This window comes from Acanthochromis polyacanthus, chromosome 6 (genome assembly GCF_021347895.1).
Source record: "Acanthochromis polyacanthus isolate Apoly-LR-REF ecotype Palm Island chromosome 6, KAUST_Apoly_ChrSc, whole genome shotgun sequence".
In the NCBI taxonomy this organism is placed as follows: Eukaryota; Metazoa; Chordata; class Actinopteri; family Pomacentridae; genus Acanthochromis; species Acanthochromis polyacanthus.
Window position 1 is genome coordinate 26,004,472 of NC_067118.1, and position 18,855 is coordinate 26,023,326.

Consider the following 18,855-nt stretch of genomic DNA (forward strand, 5'->3'; position numbering starts at 1 on the left):
AGTCCCTGGCAGCTCATCAGAAGTAACAGACTGGTAGGAGACAAACTGCCAGGCAGTAAAAAAAAAAAAAAAGGGGGGGGGGGGGAGGGGGGGGGGAGGAACAGGTCAAGCATGTGCCTTCTGACCGCAGTTTGAACTCTGAAACCAAGTGGTCATTAAGTGATAATGCAGATCCAGGAACAATAACTGTTTGTTTAAAGCGGTAATGATACAGTTCAGTGTTTTCTTCCTGACATGTCTTGTAATGTATAATAATTGCTGTAGTGGTTGCAGTGGAAAACATAAACTGAGATCTCTTTCGAAGGATTTTCTGTGGACGGAGGTGTCTCCAAGGGTCATAAAGCATACAATAGTGCAGTGGTTGTATGTAAAAAAGGGAGCTCTAAGTATTAACATGTGTGAGACAAAGAGTAGCAAAATCACATTTTTGCTAGATAAAATAAATACCTGCCTAAGAATACTGAAATATTCATCCTGAGATATGAAACTAAATTATAGGTTTTGAACACTGTTACTCTTGCTGACAGCAGCTAATGCAGTACAAACTTAAGAAAGCCAAATTTCTTTTAAAAAATCTTTAAATCTACATTGCAAAGCCTTCAAAAGCAGTGCACTGGTCCGCTCAGCTCTGGGTATTAAGTTCCTCATTCCCTCCCATACTGTTGGCCAAATATATGGATTAAAGACAAAATGGGGCGGTGGGCAGTAATGAAGGTGGAGGAGGGAGATGGGCCTGTCTCCTAATCTCTGTTTATGTCAGTTTGTGAGTGTGTGTTTAGGTATTACAGACTGGAGGGAGGAGTCGTGGGGGGTGGGGGGCAGCGAGGCAGCGGAGGGAGTGCGAGTGTAGAAATAATAGAGTGAGGGAATCGACCAGAGTGGAGGATGAAAAATCCAACCAGTCAATACAGCTAGGAGTGTATCAATTATGTATGGCTTCAATCCCCTTTTTGGGCAAGGAGAGGAGGGGAATAGGCTGGACTGAAAAGTGGGTGTGTTTTGATTGAACTTCAACTGTGTTTTTCTTTATGCTGCAGATCACTAAAGGCCTTGATGCCAACATCTTTAAAATGCCCATAACACCGTTCAATAACTTGTATCAAAAACAATGCTTATAAAAAAACGCAGAGAGAAACATCAGATTTTTACCCATTTCTGGCTTTCTTTTAGTCTGTCCATCATGACGTTTCTTACTGTAAATAACCAACCTTAAATGGAACGCTGTGCTAGGTAATAACCTGAGCATTAAAAAAACACGTCCATTTACTCATGCATGACTTAGCAGCTTCACTTAAAAGCACAATGTCAAGTGCTGCTAATGATCCCTCCACAGCCTTTACTGCTTTCCAGATACCGTGTGCACCTCCTTATACATAGCAAAGATGTGGAGATGGATACTGATGATATGATCGGAGAGTCGCTGGCTCTTTTCCTGACCCTTTCTCGCCTTTCTTTTCCACTTATCTCCCCATCTCTTCCCCTACTCCTTTTCCCCTCCTGAACCCGCTCTTCCACGCTCCCGTGTTCGCTCTCCTTTGCGGCTCCCAGTCGAGGTGGCCTCTTTGCTCAGTAATTCAGTCAGGAGGCTAAAAGGAGGAAATTACATCCATGCTGCCCGACCACTTTGAACTCTCGGCCCCCCTGCACCATGCTCGCTCACTGGCAACTTGTTTAAAGGCCCACACTGACATTTAAGAGATAGAAACAGGGAGCTGTGAAAGTGCCTAAGAGTGTTTGTGACTGTGTATGTGCACTCATGCAAAAACGGACATAAAAAGTGACACACTGCCATGCCATGATGATGCATCCCAGTTTAGTATACTTAATTACATTCAAAATTAGCTTAGTAAATCAACTCATTTGGATGCTAACACTATGAATGCTTCTTTTTTTTGGTACTTCAGAGCAGATTAAAACAATGCATGTACACATTTTTACATCACGCGTGGGCTCAAGTGCTTCTGCAACATACCTCAAACAAAAGCTACGAATTAGGCGCAGTCTATTTTTCTGCTATGCTTCAGTCATAAATGGCAACATTCCACCACTTAGCCACCATCAGACATCACTAATGCTAACTGTATAGTTTATGTGGAAAAGCAGCCACTTCAGCTCTGAATATGATGTGAAATTAGCAGGGGATTGGAAAATCTTTAGCCCGTTCGGTAAAACTGGTGACGCTGTAAAACAATGGAGGTCAAGTATGCTTAACCTGCAGTAGAAGGAAATTAATGTGAATACTGTTAGCGAGCTTGTTTCCATGGGTGATGCTCCCACATTTGAAGCCTGCCTTCTCTTGCATCCCTGTTTTTCTGTACCTCTAGGCCAGCCCATATCTACGACGGTGAAATCCACAATGTCTGTCTACATACCTGCCCCTCCTCATTATTAGCTTTGTTTGTGTCTTTTCTTTTCCTGCCCTCATTCAATTGAGCCTTTTCCACTGATTTTCTTATCTGTCAATCTCCCTGTCGTAACCTATTTTTGCCCACCTGTCTGGACAGCTTGTCTTTGTGACATTCGTCATGTTTGTCGCTTCACTGTACCTCTTTGTCTTCCGATCCATCTCCGGCCTGTCTGTCTCAGTCCAACTTGCCTGAGTATCTCTCAGTGGGATCCCAGACTGTCAATGCAGCCAGTAATGAGGTGTATGCTCCAGTCAGCATGTGAGGAGTTAATAAGGAAGCAGCAGAGGCCATCACACATCAACAGGCATGAGTGTGTGTGTGTGTGTGTGTGTGTGTGTGTCTGTGGAAGGGGAGGGTGTGAAGGCTATGGAGCCTCCCTGGCACACTTATGGCTGTCTGTCGACCAACGGGGGTATTGATTTGGAGGGTAAAAGCAGACAGAAATGAATTCTGATCCACACAGGGACTCCACAGTGCATGTCTGAGTGTGTTAGTTTTTTTTTATTATTGTAAGCCAATGTGCGTATGTGTGTAACATTGTGTGTACGTGCGGGTGTGCAAGCATGTTTGTTCTCTTTGTCTCAGCATCTCTCCCGGAGTACATGATGTACATACAAATGAAGGGCTTGGTTACACCCCGCTGCTGTCAGGGCTGTGCATAAGCGCAAGCATGTGTGTTTGTACCTTGATGAATGTTTGTCTGCAAAAAGTGAGGAAGACAGACAGGGAGGGTGGCACTGATTACTAGGCTCAGGTGCTAAGGGACACTTCTCGTAATCCAAAACTGTGTGTTCTGTTCATGTTTGCATGGACAAAACACTCCACAGCTGGACTTCTGTGCTGATATGCTAATGAGCATCGGCTATTACTGAGGCTGGAAGACCTCTTCAGACCCCGAAACAGAGTCCGTGATTGGACCCAATTTGACTCCATAAGAAAAATACAGAGACAAAGGTTAAAACAATCCTCTGCAGAAGAAAGAAAATGATTAGATTGTCTTATAAGGGATTTCTGTGGGGTGAGAGGGAGAAAGAAAGCTGTGAGTGATCTTCACTGGTGTGTCTAAAAGTGCCTGGGTGTCTTTGTTTGGCAGGAGAGGAAAAATCAACATAATGAGCCCAAACTGCCTTTGTGTCTCACTCTCTTCGTCTCCCTTCTCTCTCCACCCTCTGTCTCTTTCTCCCTCTCATCCCACAATTCTCAGACAGCTGCTTCTGTGCAGCCAAATTAACTGCTCCCCGGTCGCTTTTGGAAAGCGCGAAATAAATAAATGCTTTGTCTCTGAGGTGTGCACTGTTTTTGGTTACACATATGAACTTTAAACCGCCTCCATTCAAAGTGTAGGTAACAGTGTTTGTCCACTACAAATCTGTCGTGTAGTTTTTCTGTCCAAGAAGCCCCATCCGTCACTCTGTGGCCCTATCTGTTGCCACCATGTGATCCTTATGGCTCGAAATATCTGATTTACAAGTCGGCAAGATGGGTAATATTTCAACAGGATGTCAGCAGACACACTGTTTAAATCACTGGTCTTATCTAGCCTGTGCTCTTTCTAATATTTTTCCTCAAATATTGCATTAGAGATATGTTATCCATCCGTGCACATTCATCTTCCACCTTTGGCTGAATGCGTGTCTGCATATGTACGAGCAGACACAGATAAATCTTCAGCTGTAAGAGTGTGCGTCCGTGTGTTCTAACAAACATCACATCTCACATTTGTGACAGTGAGTATTTTCTCTAATATTTGCCACATACAGTATTCCTATGTGAGTGTTATCATTTACTTCTCTGCCAAAAACACAGACCTAGGCCCACACAGGGGTAAATACAGTACAAAGTCTATGGTACATACATCTGTAAATGGTATCCATGGTCTGATTTATTGTTCTCCCTGCATATAGTGGTTACTCTTCTGCCCAGTAGCAGTCTAAAATGAGGTACTGGACCTATTTTAACACCATAAAACACACACATTTTGCAGCAACATTTAAACACTCACATACACAGCCCCAGACCCACACTTACACACATTGTACAATACTACATCCATCACCGGGGCTCGGCCTGACAGTTTTGTCAAAGTGAGCCGCAGGGGATAGGAGAATGGCATTGTGGGATTGAGTCCTCCCATCGGACGCTGCTCTGACAGGAGAGAAGAAAGGGGGCGAAGAGAAGAGAAAGGGGGGAAAGACGTGAGGAAAATTGGGGAATGTGCTGTTCAACCCCAGCAAATGGAGAGAAGCAGACAAGAAAGGGCTGAACTGCCATGGGTAGCCCATCAAAACCAGAAGCTCTCCTGCTGTAGCCTGTTTACGAAGACCGGCCTTGTGAAGGACAGACAAAGAGCATATTGCAGTCCTGGCAGCATGACCACATCGCACAGTAAAACGTACACATACACACAAACACAAAGACCTCCTGAGTTTCTGCCAAACTGCGGCACATGAACCTAGGCCTTGGATAGAAGGCACACAACGACAAACATACTCAGTGACAAATACATGTAAGATGCATGCACACACACACACACACACACACACACTTTTTGCCCCTTGAGAAGGGAGCTGGCGATGTGGTAAAATTAGCCGCCAGTCCCTCTAAAACAAGAAAGATCGGTCCACAGTCAGCCTGAGATCTCTAATAAACACCTTTACCATGGTGCTGTGGACTGAGCCTGCTGCCATCCAGCCATGTGTGGGCTCCGATTTAAAACTGTCCACACTACACTTCATGTGGCGATAGCAGTCCCATCTCAGTGCTCCGAAAGAAGGCAACCAGCAGATGCAAAAAGGGACTGTGAAAGTGAGAGTGAAAGAGGCAGAGACACTTGGAGACACGGCTCCCCCAATTATAGACCAAACATTGCCACTACATTCGCTTTACTCTTTGCCTGGCTCCTGACAAACCCTGTCGTGATTCCTTCAACTGGCACTCGTGTCTCTCCCTGACACTCTCTAGGCTCTAATTAGGCATGTAAATAATTATTGCAATTAAAGCCTACAATTAGGAGGACTGAAGCACTGCCATTAGTTTCACAATAAATGTCATGAGCATTCTGCATAGGCACAGGGAGGAAACAGACAAATGCTGTGCCATTATAGAGGCAGACAGACAGTGAGAGTGAAAGAGACAGAAAGGGAGGTGGGGAGGTGGAGGGGGGCTGTATGAAGGCAGTTGACATACTCACAGCTCTTAATTATAGAGCTGATTATTCTGGAAGGATGGCTCCTGGACTGTTCCTTTGGCTCACATTCACAAAGTGACAAAAGTGCGCATGCACATATGCACGCACATACACATTTACCAGCATACACAGCCGCTCATACGAAAGCATAAACTGCACATGAACCAACAGTGAGACTTAAATTTCTCTGAATTCAGCACATAAACCCAGCGACACAATATCAGGCAAAGGCTTACAATTGGAACTTATTCAGAGATAAACAGGATGTTTCTCGATAATGAGGGTCTTTAAGCAAGTTCAAGGGCAGGTTGGCAACATTATGTGATTTTTGGGATGATTTCTTGCTTAAAATTGGCCACATCTCTTCAGTGTTTACTTCTATATGTAATTAGCTGCCTTTGTAGAACATTATTTCACTCCCCAACTTAAACATGCATTTGTCTTGTGGAGAATTTTGGAAGAACTCCTCACAGCTCCAGAACACAGCAAAACAGAAGATTGCATGCGTAAATTTTAAGCATATTTATTTTTTTGTTCAGGAGCATCACTTATGCATGCAACAGTCAGTAGGCTAATGGCAAACTCTGGGAGACAGCAGGCAGACAGAAACAGAGGTGTCAGAGTCTCTAAGGATCAGACATCCCCATTATCTCATATTATGTCAGAGGGCCAGTGGAAAATGCCTGCAGGGGGGTTGGGGTGGAGACACCTATGAGGTTTGAGCTGGTGCTGAGAGATGTGCAGACACACATGATCATAAAGACACAAACCTGCCATGGGGTCTCTCATATGGGGCTTGAAATTCATTAATTGGGAGACAATTTCACCTGAATCAGAGGTCAAGTGATGCAGCACTTGTTTAATGACAGCTGCATGGACTGGTAACACAGTCTGCTGACCGAGTCACCAAATTTACAGCTTGTGCAGGGGGCTACTCTGTAGAGAGCTCTGCTGCTATAACAGAGAGGGGCCTCGATGTGAGAGTGGGAGAGGGGGAAATGAGGGGGACGGATGGGGAAATGGGAGGTATGAGGGGGTTCAGGCCGGGGCACTGGTGTGCACTGGCTTCTATTAATTAACAGCTTGATGGGGGCTGGCAGGACGTGTGCTGCTATCAAATAATGAGGTTAGGATTGGCCAATGCTTCCAGGGCACAAAACCTGATTAACACTAATCCTGGCTTAAGTCAATTAACAATGCCTGCTCAGGGACTAATGCAAATGAGGTGCTTTTGTTAGGTGGGCTAGTGCACTGGGAGCAAACAGAGCTCGACATTCAGGCATGTCAAACATAGCTAGGACATATCTAAAAGGTGGAAGGACAGATATCGGTCATCCGGAGGACAAAATAGCTGACTCTCAGTAGTTACATAGATGGATGATACAAAAACAAGTTCAATGTAGGGGCGTCCCTAAGTGCCCTGTTGAGTGACCTTTTCAGTTTGATGAACTGACTCATTCAACCTCTGAACTCCCAATGCTGAGAGACAGCACATACAGATCCAAATAAAGTGCACATGCATTAAACCAAACACATGGAGCATGTATGTCAATAGTCATGGATAAAAACCTAACATATCTCATGAAAGAAAGTACATCTGGAAAAAAGTAACTTGAATCACACAACTTTCCATTTTATGGAAAATAATTTAACTGAAAAACAAATCAGTAATCAACAGGCGTTGAGATTATTGCAGAATAGAGACAGAGTGAGTACATATGTGGTCAAAATTAATATCACGTCACTGGTTTAAGTATCTTGCCACAGGATAGCAGCTGAAAATTAGCCATCTGGCAAACTGTGGCACATTTTCAGAAACGCTGATTAATGTGCATTTTTCTTGTAAGAAATAAAATGAAAACACTGAATCAAATCTTAAGAAGCAAGCAGGCAGTTACATACATCAAACAGACAGTTAAAAAAATAAATGCACACTAAAAATAAATACGAAACTGAAAGCATAAAACGACCACTAAACTGAAACAACTTCAGTCTTAAACTTAAAACTTCAGTCACACACAAACACACACACACATCTACAGCTACGTACACAAACACCTGCGATTAAGGAGGCTTGACAAGTGGGACAGGGTTGAAAGTGGTCTCTTCAGAATGAAAAGCTAAATGGCATCATCAATAACATTGGATGCGTGTATTGACAGGGGAATTTATCCTAATTTGTCCAGGTGTCAATATCAAGTGCAGCTGTCAAGAAAGTAGCAAAGAATCTAAACCCAAGGTTCTCAGCTGCAGCTCCGGGCTCCTCTCACCAACTGCAGAGCACCTGAGTAAGGAAGCGGCCATGCGACTGATTTGCTGGCCCTCACCACAACAGCTGCCAAACTGACCCTGCTGCACTTACATCCCAGATAAAACATGATGGCAGATCTATCAAGCCCAGTGTCTGCTGTCTGACTGATAGCAGAATGCCCTGGAGATGTTTGTCTGTTGTTGGAGTTTGTCAAAAAAAACAGACGCTAGTAAGCTATGACCACAGTTCCACTCTTATGATCAGCCCCACTGAGGGCGGAATTGGATGCAGATGTGTGGTCCATATGTTGGCACATGGCATCACAGTTTTCTCATGCATGACAGGAAACATTTGCTCAGGTTGCTCCTTTTATATAAACAGTGGTATAGAATTTATGGTTGCGGTATATATATGGCACCTCAGGTTTTCTCAGTTGTACTATATATAACAATCCTCATTTGACCCCAGTTAAAGACCTACACTGGGTGCACTATATCTTTTAAACTCACATTCAAAACGTAACCACAAATGCAACTGGGGATATTGGAAACACTCAGAAACCTATGAGAAAAAGATATTTTTACACCCTGTGGGATGCAGAAAAGTACTTAACATTCAGGGAAAGCAGATGAGTATTCAGTACTGTGGTTTTGAACTTCAGTTGTGCTTTGAAAAAATGGGATCGCGGGAAAAGACATGAGAAAGACTGAGATGACTGTGGGACTTCATAGAGTTGCTAACTGAAATCAGTGCATTTCACTGATCGCTTGCCTTCTGGAAGACTGCCGCCTGATTGTTCTCCATGCTGTAATGGTGGGTAGTCAAGTTATTGGGACTCTTTGTCTAAGTGCCATTGACAGACAGATTGGTGAAAACGCAGAGATAAGGGTCAATGGTCAAACCCATGGTTCACTTCTGGCAGCTGCAAGCTAAGCAGACTGCCCTTAGGGCCGGCACAGGGTCATGGGACAGCAAGACAACACTTGTTGGGACAGTGGACTGACACCCTTTTGTTATTTAGTCTTGAGAATAAGCTGACAGTGGAAAGTACATACAAAGTGCTAAGAGTTTCACCCTATGCTCTTTTTACCCTGCTGTGGTGTCCATTATTTTGGCCAGACTGTTTTCCTCCACATCAGATTATTGTTTCTCTGCCAAAAAGCAGTGGATTGCTTTGATTGAGTTGGGGGTGAGTAGTTGCCTCAAGTGAAGAGGTTGAAGAACTTTGGGAACTTGTTCATGAGTGATGGCACAAAGGCACATGAGATGAACAGATGGATTGGTGCAGCGTCAGCAGTAATGAGGGCAATGTACCGGACAGCCAGGGTGAACAGTGAGTGACTGAAAGAATGAGATCAGTGATACAAGTAGGCAAAATAAGGTTCCTCTGTAGATTGGCTGAACTCAGCCTTAGAGATAAGGTAAGGAAGCTTGAAATAGAGTCATTGCTTCTTTGCTTTGAAAGAATATAGCAACAGCAGAGGTAATTTGGGGCATCTGAATCGCCTTCTAGGGCTGCACAGTGGTGTAGTGCTTAGCACGTTTGCCTTGCAGCAAGGAGATCCCCGGTTCGATTCCCAGGGTGGGCCTGGGATCTTTCTGCATGGAGTTTGCATGTTCTCCCTGTGCATGCGTGGGTTTTCTCTAGGTACTCCGGCTTCTTCCCACAGTCCAAAAATATGCTGAGGTTAATTGGATACTCTGGATTGCCCGTAGGTGTGAATGCGAGTGTGACTGTTCGTCTATATGTGTGGCCCTGCGACGGACTGGCGACCTGTCCAGGGTGTCCCCTGCCTTCGCCCGAGTCAGCTGGGATAGGCTCCAGCACCCCCCCCCCCGCGACCCCAGTGAGGATAAAGCGGTGTATAGAGAATGGATGGATGGATGGATGGATGAATCGCCTTCTAGGTGCTTTCCTATGGAGGTTTTCCAGGCATATCCAACAGGGAGAAGACCCTGGAGTAGATTTAGAACTTCCTGATGGGATTACAGATCTCATCTGGCTTTGGGGATCCCACAGAAGAAACTGAAAAAACGTTATTAGGGACACAAATGTGTAGGACGTCCTGCATAGTCTGCTGTCATTGCAACCATCCATCCATCTACTATGATGGATGGATGGATGGATGGATTATTGTGACTATTGTGGCTCTAAGGGTCATGCTACTTTTGCACTCTCCACCTTTGTAGAGACTGTGGGAGAGAGGAGTCGTGTACATTGAGACAATATTTTCCATTCAGCCTTCCAAAAAACATAGTTTTTACATAAACTATTTTATGTCTGTGTTTGAGTTTGACAAAAAATAAACACTGTGGTATTGGGAAACAAAAGGCATTCTGCCAGCATTGCTGCTAGTCTCTTTTTCATGTCTGCACACACCTACGATGCACAGTGGAAAGCCTGGCTGTAAGCCATCATGTGTTCCATGCCCATTAACACGTGAAATCAGAGTGTCATACATACCAAAGTCCCTCATAATAATGAGCCAGTAGCATGTCAGCTAATCTAAGGTTGGATGAGGTGTGAATGAATCCTATTTCCTCCTGTCTTGATAACCACTGAACCCATTTCCTCCCAATTTAACCCTACCAGCCAAACAAATGTTCTGGGGGATAAGGTGAAGGGAGAAGGAGAAACAGAAAACTCTGAGGGTGGGAGGTGAGTGTTTTTGGAGGGAGAACAGGCTGTGAGTAGACCTCATACAAAAAAAGAAGTTTAAAAAAAAAGAAAAACGAAGAAATAATTCATGCATGGATTTCAAATTTCACAGCTGAGCACCTGGAAGAAATTGCCAGGCTTGATAATCTGTGAGCTGTAATGTTGCTGTTCCATACATGACACTGGCTAAGGGAGGAAGGATGGCATACAAGGATTGGAGGCTGAGAGGGTTTAATGTTTGCTAAAGAGCCAAAAGTGTAGTGGAGAGTGACAGCAGCACATGGCTGAGCGCCTCTATAGGGGGAGGACTGTGTGTCTGTCCATGAAAGACGAGTCTGTTTTATAAGCCAGCTCAGTATCCCTCAGTTGGTCATGCTAGCAGGAATTTCACACTTATCCTTATAAAGAGCTGGCAATTAGAGGGCCACTATTTCACTGGGAACACTATTAAGTCTGTTAAGGTCTATTATGTCCTGTGTGCCACTGCCATAAAACATTGCAAAAACCATTGAGCTCCATTACAAAGTCAACACCTGCCTCTTTTCTTGGGATTTAATTACGACATGATAAAATGTAACCACTTGTATTCTTTTTCTGAGCATTTTCAGAGTTTTTTTCTCTTTCTTTATGAAGGTGTGTTTTCAAAAACCTTTTCAGGCAGAACTAAGGCCACGCCACAGGTATCACTTCAAAACGCTTTCAGATGTTAAATCTTGATTGTTCCCCATGAATAATACATCATGGTCTGGTCTCTGTGTACTGGCCGCTGACCAAAGCAACCGCAATAATGCAGTCGCTGATTCTCAGCTGTGTGTGATGAGTGCTCGCCCTGCTGCTGAGCGGCAACGGCCATAACAGCACAATGCACCACAAAGGAAATGAAAAGGACTCATACAAATGTTGATAATCCAGGCCCCATAAGACCCCATTCGATACTGGAGTAGTTGTCACCATTTATCCTTGGATGCTGCATTGGGTTGATAAACCAACAACAAAAAGAATGAATGCTGCTTAGGGTCTCTATGGGCCACAGTGTCAGGCGTGCTTCAATGTCCCTCTTGGCTTGAACTCCCCAAATGCTGTACAGTAAACACAAATATATACAGACATGGTCACTGTGTTTAAAAAACCAGCTTAGGCTTATTTGCATTCTCAGGCCTACACATCCCGATAAAATAAACACGGGGAAGAGAAAGAAACAGAGGGGTGAGTAATGAATGAGAGGAAGACAGGGAAAGAGTGAAACAGGCTGCAGGCGTTGGGGACGAGTCCAGGCCAAACGCTCATGCAGATGCAACACGCTGAATTTGCATGAGCTGGCAAAAGCACAAGTGGATTAGCTCTGCTCCAGCTGCCATTCATACATGAATACTCTTTCTACCTGTTTGATTAGAGCATCTGTTGGAATTGTTGTGGCACCGGAGTATTACTGTAGACACAGTTTATCTGGCTGTACGTAAGGTATGACCAAATAAATAAAGCATAAAGCATCCTCCACGTGAAACTTGCAGGCCTTAGTAATACATACCCTTGTGTGCTTTGTTACAGCACTGAAAGATGTGGTATGCAGTTTGAAATCTACAGCGTTTGATGCAATATTAAATGCAGCGAGGTGTTTCAGGAATGTAAGACATTTCAGGGGGCATTTCATATGACGCAGTCGCAGGAAAAGACAGAAAAAGAGGTGAGGGAAAAAGTCGAAGATGTGTCTGGGAGGCAGCTCAGCCGAATCTCCCAAAACAGCTATGACCTTTTTCGCTTCATCACTGTGTTTGCCGGTGGCACTGCTACCCAGCCGAGTACCAAAATCGCTGGATTATCGGTCTAAATATAGAGGCAGCACAGCACACACACACACACACACATACGGAGGCAACATGACTCAAACATGTGATCTGGCAGGAATCCATAGAATAGATCTGCACAATCACAGGATGCACAGGGACAGTGGGAAGACGCAAAGCTCAAAGCGTGAGTCCTGTGAAAATCCAAAATGATGCAACCAGCACGTCTAGAGGTTTTTCAAAAGATGCACTATAGTGGATATACGTAGATTCCTAAGGATAAATCTCGAGATGAAAACCTGCTGTTATGCATTTCAAGACTGTCAGTAATGATACAGCACCCTACAGAAGGGCACACACACACACACACACACACACACTGCTCGTGGAGAAGAGAGAGTCAGTGAGCCAGGTCTTTTCATCAGTTCCACTGCACTGCCTCGCATTGGGCCAATCTCACCACATCATTAATATGGTGAATGCTATTGTCATTACACCTACAAAACAAAAGCACAGTTTAACATGGCAGCACCATGGATCAAATATGAAAGAGGGAGCTATTAAATAGGCCTGGAGGTGAATGAATGATGGTGTGTTGTGCGAGAAAGAAACAAATGAGAACAATGCAAAGCAGAGAGTTCACCGAGAAAGTACTTGAGAAAGTTTGTGAATATGTAAGTCAGCCTCGGGACGATCCCTACATATGCAATAGGTGTCATCTATCTATATATATCCATATGTGAATGAGAGAAAAGGGCTAGATTAAAAGCCTCCAAAAGCCTTCTAGAGTCCATTAGAGTACTGAATGCAAGACTGGAGCCTGCACACGTCTGTAATTCTTCTTTGCGAGAGTCGGTGCATCATGTCCGTAGCTATGCAAATGAATACTAAAGGAAGCCTGTGCTTTGTGTTTCCCTGTGGGTGCGTGTATGACTGTTTGTGTTGACAAAGGCATTGCACATCCCACAATTCTCCGCCACAACACACACAGACAGGTGTGAGGACAGGAGAGAGTCAGAGCCCAGATTCTGGAGCACGGCCTCGCTGAGCAAATACGACTCTCTCTCCCAATTTCTGTCTGTCGTACCCCCCTCTCATTCAATGTCTGCCTCTCTCTCGCTCTCTCTGTTCTCTCTCTTTCCCACTGTGCCAAACACAGAGGACTGCTTTGTTATTCAGAGTAGGAAATGCAACTGGAGCCAAATCTGCCTTGGTTTCTGTTTGATATCATCCCTCCTTTGTTCTTGCCGTCTCCCCATCACCGAGTGCTTGGCCTCAGACGGCAGCGTCAGACACAAGGGAGCAAGTAGAGCTTAGGCAAGATATATCTCCCCATGTCCTGGATGTGTGACTTCAAGTGTGGCTCGAGGTGACATTTAAGCTTATGATGAGATAAAGGTCAAGTAGATTGTTTTCCACCGAATGCTAGCGCGAAGGAGCTGCCTTTGAAGGTGGCTGCTGTGTGTTGTACAGTGGAGAGCTCATAGATTCTTGGAAAGTACATTCTGTTATCCAGTATCATACAATGTTAATACATTCCTCTGAGCAGAAAGAGGTTAGGCTAGAATACACTGAATATGAAGCGCATTAGAAAGTGAATTTAACATTATTAAAACGGGGGAATTTGCGAATACACATTTTTTGGAATACAGCTTTGATAGAACATTAATCACGTGACACAACTAAATGTTTTAACTACCCAGAATCACATAACAAAAAACAGTTTCTTTGACTGAAGCTAACAAATTTCTGGAAAAAAACAAAAAAAAAGGCTGACTGAGTATGTGGCCACACTGACTTCCAGTCCAGATGCTCTCTCAGGTGTGACTATCACGTGGTATCCTTGAACATGCAGAGGCAACATCCCCAAAGTGGCTGAACACGTCTCACCATGTGTGTGTCTGTCTGCTTCAATCCTCCCCAATCCCCGGAGAGAAAGACTCAAGAGTCTACGTGCTGAATACTAATAATATTCACCAACATCACTTCTCATTCAGATGACTAGCAGTTATGAGCTCGACATCAAAAGCTCGTTTCATCTGTGGAATAAGTGGGAATAAAGGATTTAGTAAATATGGGAAAGAGACTTTAGACTCAGTACAAACTCTTACTTGTGGATTCTGTGCCATGCCATGCTACAGAGTAGTCAGTTCACCATCAATGGCATGCACTTATATTGTGTTTGTGCATGAAATTAACATATTTCTATTCGTATCCTGGAGACATCCAGAAAGATACAATTAAACTGAGGTGGTGCAATAAAATATTTCAGAGCATGTACTGAATAAATATTAATAAAGAGGGATTTGAAACTGTAAATAATTCGGCCTTCACTGTAGTAAGCCTGAGAATCTCAGCGGTAATACTGGTTGAAGTTAGGGAATGCACAATATTGGATTTTTGCAAATATTTGATATGCCAATATTTTCCAACTCAATTCAACAATTGCTGATACAGATACATGCACATATTTTTTCCACTTAATTGCAAAGAGCAGCAGGTCTCTTCTGCAATAGAATTTAAACATTATTGTGCCTAAAGACATAAAAAATACACTTTCCAACTGCACATAGTCCCTCAACAAATAAGAAAACTATTTCAACTTGGATGTAAAACATAACACATTTAAAGTGATGACACATTTTCAAACAAAATTGTCAATCATTAGCTTGACAAGCAATTATTTGCGTGTCAAAGTTCATTTTGAGTCATTTGTGAATTCCATATGTAACTCTCTGAACCACAAAATCCACCTACAGGCTTGAAAGGTGTATTATATTTTAAGAAACTGCCAACATTCCACCATCTATCAGAGCCAGAAGCTGTAAAAACAATAAGAGTTCTTGTGAACTAATACTCTGTAATGCGATGTGCCAAATCTAAGCATAAACTCATGATTATTAATTGTTTGAAAGAATCACTGAAATAGACCATTTGGTTTCTTTAGAAAATATAACAAAATCTGTGCTCCTTAAAGCAACCGCGAAGCCACTAATGGCTCAACTGTGATTAACAGCTACTTGAGAAAAAAATTGGAATTGTTTGGTTGAATTGGGCTTAAGTGCAGACTGTGTTGTTGTTTACACTGAGCAGGTTAAAAAAAAATGAATACATTTTTTAAATGATGTAGTAAAACATCTTCAGTATTTAGTCAACTTTGTTGATGAGTATTAGCAACAGTTGTGGGCACTTGTACATGAATACTTGCTCATAAATATGGAATATTTATTTGCAAAATCAATAATCAAAGAAATGAAACTATTTTTTCTTTTCTATGATTTATGGCACCATAACTTTCTTATAATAAAAGATAATTTTGAGTTCTCTCTACTTTTAGCCAAGGCTGCGCTGTTTTAATAGTGGTGCTGGACTTCATATTGCAGTGAAAAATGAGACCACAGTAAGTAAAAATGAGACAGAGTGGAGTTCAGAGGGTGAAAGCCTTTCTCAGGCGTTACTAATGGCGACGCCAGTATCATTGTGAATAAGTGAAGTCTTGAGCTACTACTTGTGAAGGGATTTGACATAGTTTTATTTTTATCCTCACAGCAAGTCACTGTTTGACTAAAACTCAGCAACTTCACAAATGTTTATTTGTTCTGCTTTTCAGAAGGGAATAAAACAACTCACATAGGCGGTGCGGGGATTGTGTTAGTCATGTGCTGAAAGGGAAAAAACAAGCAACTGTATGTTGTAGTAAACCTGTTTCCTCCCTTTGCAATGGACACTGCTGTCTAAATAACTCCTTCACACCACATCCACCCACCACGGTTCCTAAACCTGTGAGCTCTGGCTAGCCAGTTGTTGAGTGTGTTAAAAGAAAAGATAAGAAGAGAGGACGGCAATCTATCACTTCACACTGACAGCCTCGCACGTTGTCTGTCTCTGGGGCTGCTGCGCTGCCACGCTCCCCTGCAGCTGCTCCTCCTCTCCTGTCACTTCTCCTCCTCTTGTCAACTCTTTTCTATCTTCCTCTCCCTTCATCTCCTCACCTCCTCTCCGTCCTTGCGTCCCCTTCCACCCTCGTCTGCCCTCACCTCCTCTGCCTGCTTAGTATGTCGGTTGCATTGATGGCGTTTGCTTCCCACCCGCCTCGCAATGCTGTGTCACTTCATTAGGAGTGCAAAAGGATGACCTTGCACTCCGTGTCTTCCTTTTTTTTTTCCTCCCAGTGTCTCGCGTTACACTGTCTAAGTCATGCACTCCTCCAGCTGTCCCTCCTGCCCTCATCACTCTTCCTCTCATGCTCAGACAGTCAGACAACCAGCCAGCAAGTGCCCTTCATTTCTTTCTCATTCTATCTTATCTTTTCCTCGTCTCTCCATTTCTTTCTTCGTCCCTGCCCTCATTGTTCTCCTTCATTATCAAACGCTGTCACGCTGTCCCCCGCTGTGCCACCCAGGTTATTTATAGCTAACAGTAGGTGGTGGATGTGCTGATGTTGAGAGGTGGGCCATCTCATGCCCTGCTGGAGCACACACAAGTCTACACAGCTTTCCCTGACATTTAAACTTATACGTATACACTCACAGCGGCACACATGAACCATCCATTCTCCTGTATGGGCTCTTGTATAATTAGGGAACCACGGCTTTGCGAGCACGCGTCTCTCCAGCACCTACCTGTCTCTCAGACATGACGTAGAGGTAGTTGCGGTCGAGAGAGAAGGCCATATCTCGTAGGATGGGGCTGCCGTCCTTGATAACCGATATTGTTTCGTACTGGACACCGCCGTGAGGAGGCCCATCGACACGAATCTGAGAAAAAAAAGTGCAAGACAAACAGGTCTGTGGGTGCTATTTATAGAAGTACGACTGGAAAACAGATAAAAATGACTGACAGGAATGACAGACAGGGTCAAATAACATTTGCAAACGCTCAGCTACATAGAGATTCAGATAGATGGAGATTCTTCATTAGGACTGTGCGGATTGTAAATGACAGAAGAGTGATTAAACAAATTTCAGCAAGCGAAAAACAAGTGGCAGGCTGTAAATTACATGGTATGAGGTAAATGTCAGTCCTCTGTGATTATTTGCAGGATGGGGTTGCAAAAACTGTGAGGAATTATTCACCGATATTATTAGACCTTTGTGAAACCTTAGCTCTGTTTTCCTTTCCTCTTTCTCCTGATGAATGATATATTCCCTCAGTACAGCTTAGAACTGGAGGCCAAGACCACCTAACTGCAAAAACACTGGAAAAGCATTCTAATGACTTACATGAGACACGTGACCCCGCTTGACACAAATAGGCCAAATTCTAGCTCTCTTTCTTCCTCATTTATCAGATACTGTCTGCCAAATACATAAACAGGACAGCAAGTCTTGAGGAGCAGCGTGGGTTTCCTAAAGGCGAGGGATGTCACATGTCACGAAGCCCTCCTCCAACCATGAAAGCTGATGGCTCTATCATCTGTCCATTCCCATCTGACTCTCTCCACCCAAACATTCATCTATCTATTCAGACAGTGACAGCACCAAAGAGCAGCCAGGCTCTCTATAAAACATCACAGAGGGGAAAGTCAAGGTCATATGTCTGTCAAAAGAGAATCTACAGGGAGGGTGGGAGGGTATGTCGGCAAATGTGCACACATGAGGCGTTTATGTGTGTGCATGTGAATGTGTGTCAAACTGTTGGATGGTCAAGGAAGAGAAACATGATATAAGTTCACACAAAGCCCCTTGAGCTTTCCCTTCAAAGCTTGAGGGTTAGCTGGGTACACGACAGCAGGCACCGCACAGCTCAAAGAGGATGGGCCGTCCACGGCTGACCTACATCTGACCTTGGCAGACTAATCCAAACAGTGAAAACAGGACATATGTGAAAACCATATGTAGGAGGAGAAAGGCAGGATGTGGGGGCCGTGCCAGTCTTCATCTGGTTACTGACACTGCAGTGTGGAGGGAGACCTCAGCAAATATGCTCATCCATAAAGCATGTCGGCGCATGGCCAGACCAGCGCTGTTCTGCTCACTGCTGTGTCAGTGTGGGTGTTGCGCGCGAGTGCGTTTGCGCGCGCGCGTGTGTGTGTGTGTGTGTGTGCACCCGTAGGAGAAGTCTGTCATGCTGTGATATGTGTCCTAGCAGGCTGCCACTAGGGATCACAAGATAACCTGACCTTCCCACTGCAGGCCTGCAGTTCATCTGAATTAGATCGCTATCACACAGTGTCTCACCACTGTCCAGGGGCCTCTAAATTCACATTTGGCCAGAGACACACTCACACATCCAGCTGTCTTTGAGTGAGTCAGGAACAAAACCTCTACTCTCCTGTCATGGATATAACACTTTGCGATATAACCACTATCATACCAGGCGTAGCAATTACTACACTTCCTGTCCTGTTAAGCAAATATATTGAAAGAGGAATGCAGGAATGTGTACAGAGAGATAAATAATAAATGCCCTTCTCTTTTATCCACCAATACTCTGTTTTTGCTTCTTTTGTATATACTTTTTTTCTCCCAACAGCTTAGGTTTATGGCTCATACAAAGAAAACAGAATCAACATTACTGACACTCAAACCCTCTTACTGCCCCACTGTGTACACACACCCACACCC

General features: G+C 43.9%; 1 protein-coding gene across 1 annotated transcript in view; it reads right to left on the minus strand.

Annotated features, from left to right (window-relative positions):
* The window catches only part of plxna2 (plexin A2), a 149,632-nt gene that overhangs the window by 83,083 nt on the left and 47,694 nt on the right, over positions 1-18,855 (minus strand). The window contains 1 exon segment of the mRNA XM_051949196.1: positions 16,912-17,046. Within this exon segment, the coding sequence (XP_051805156.1) occupies positions 16,912-17,046 (135 nt within the window).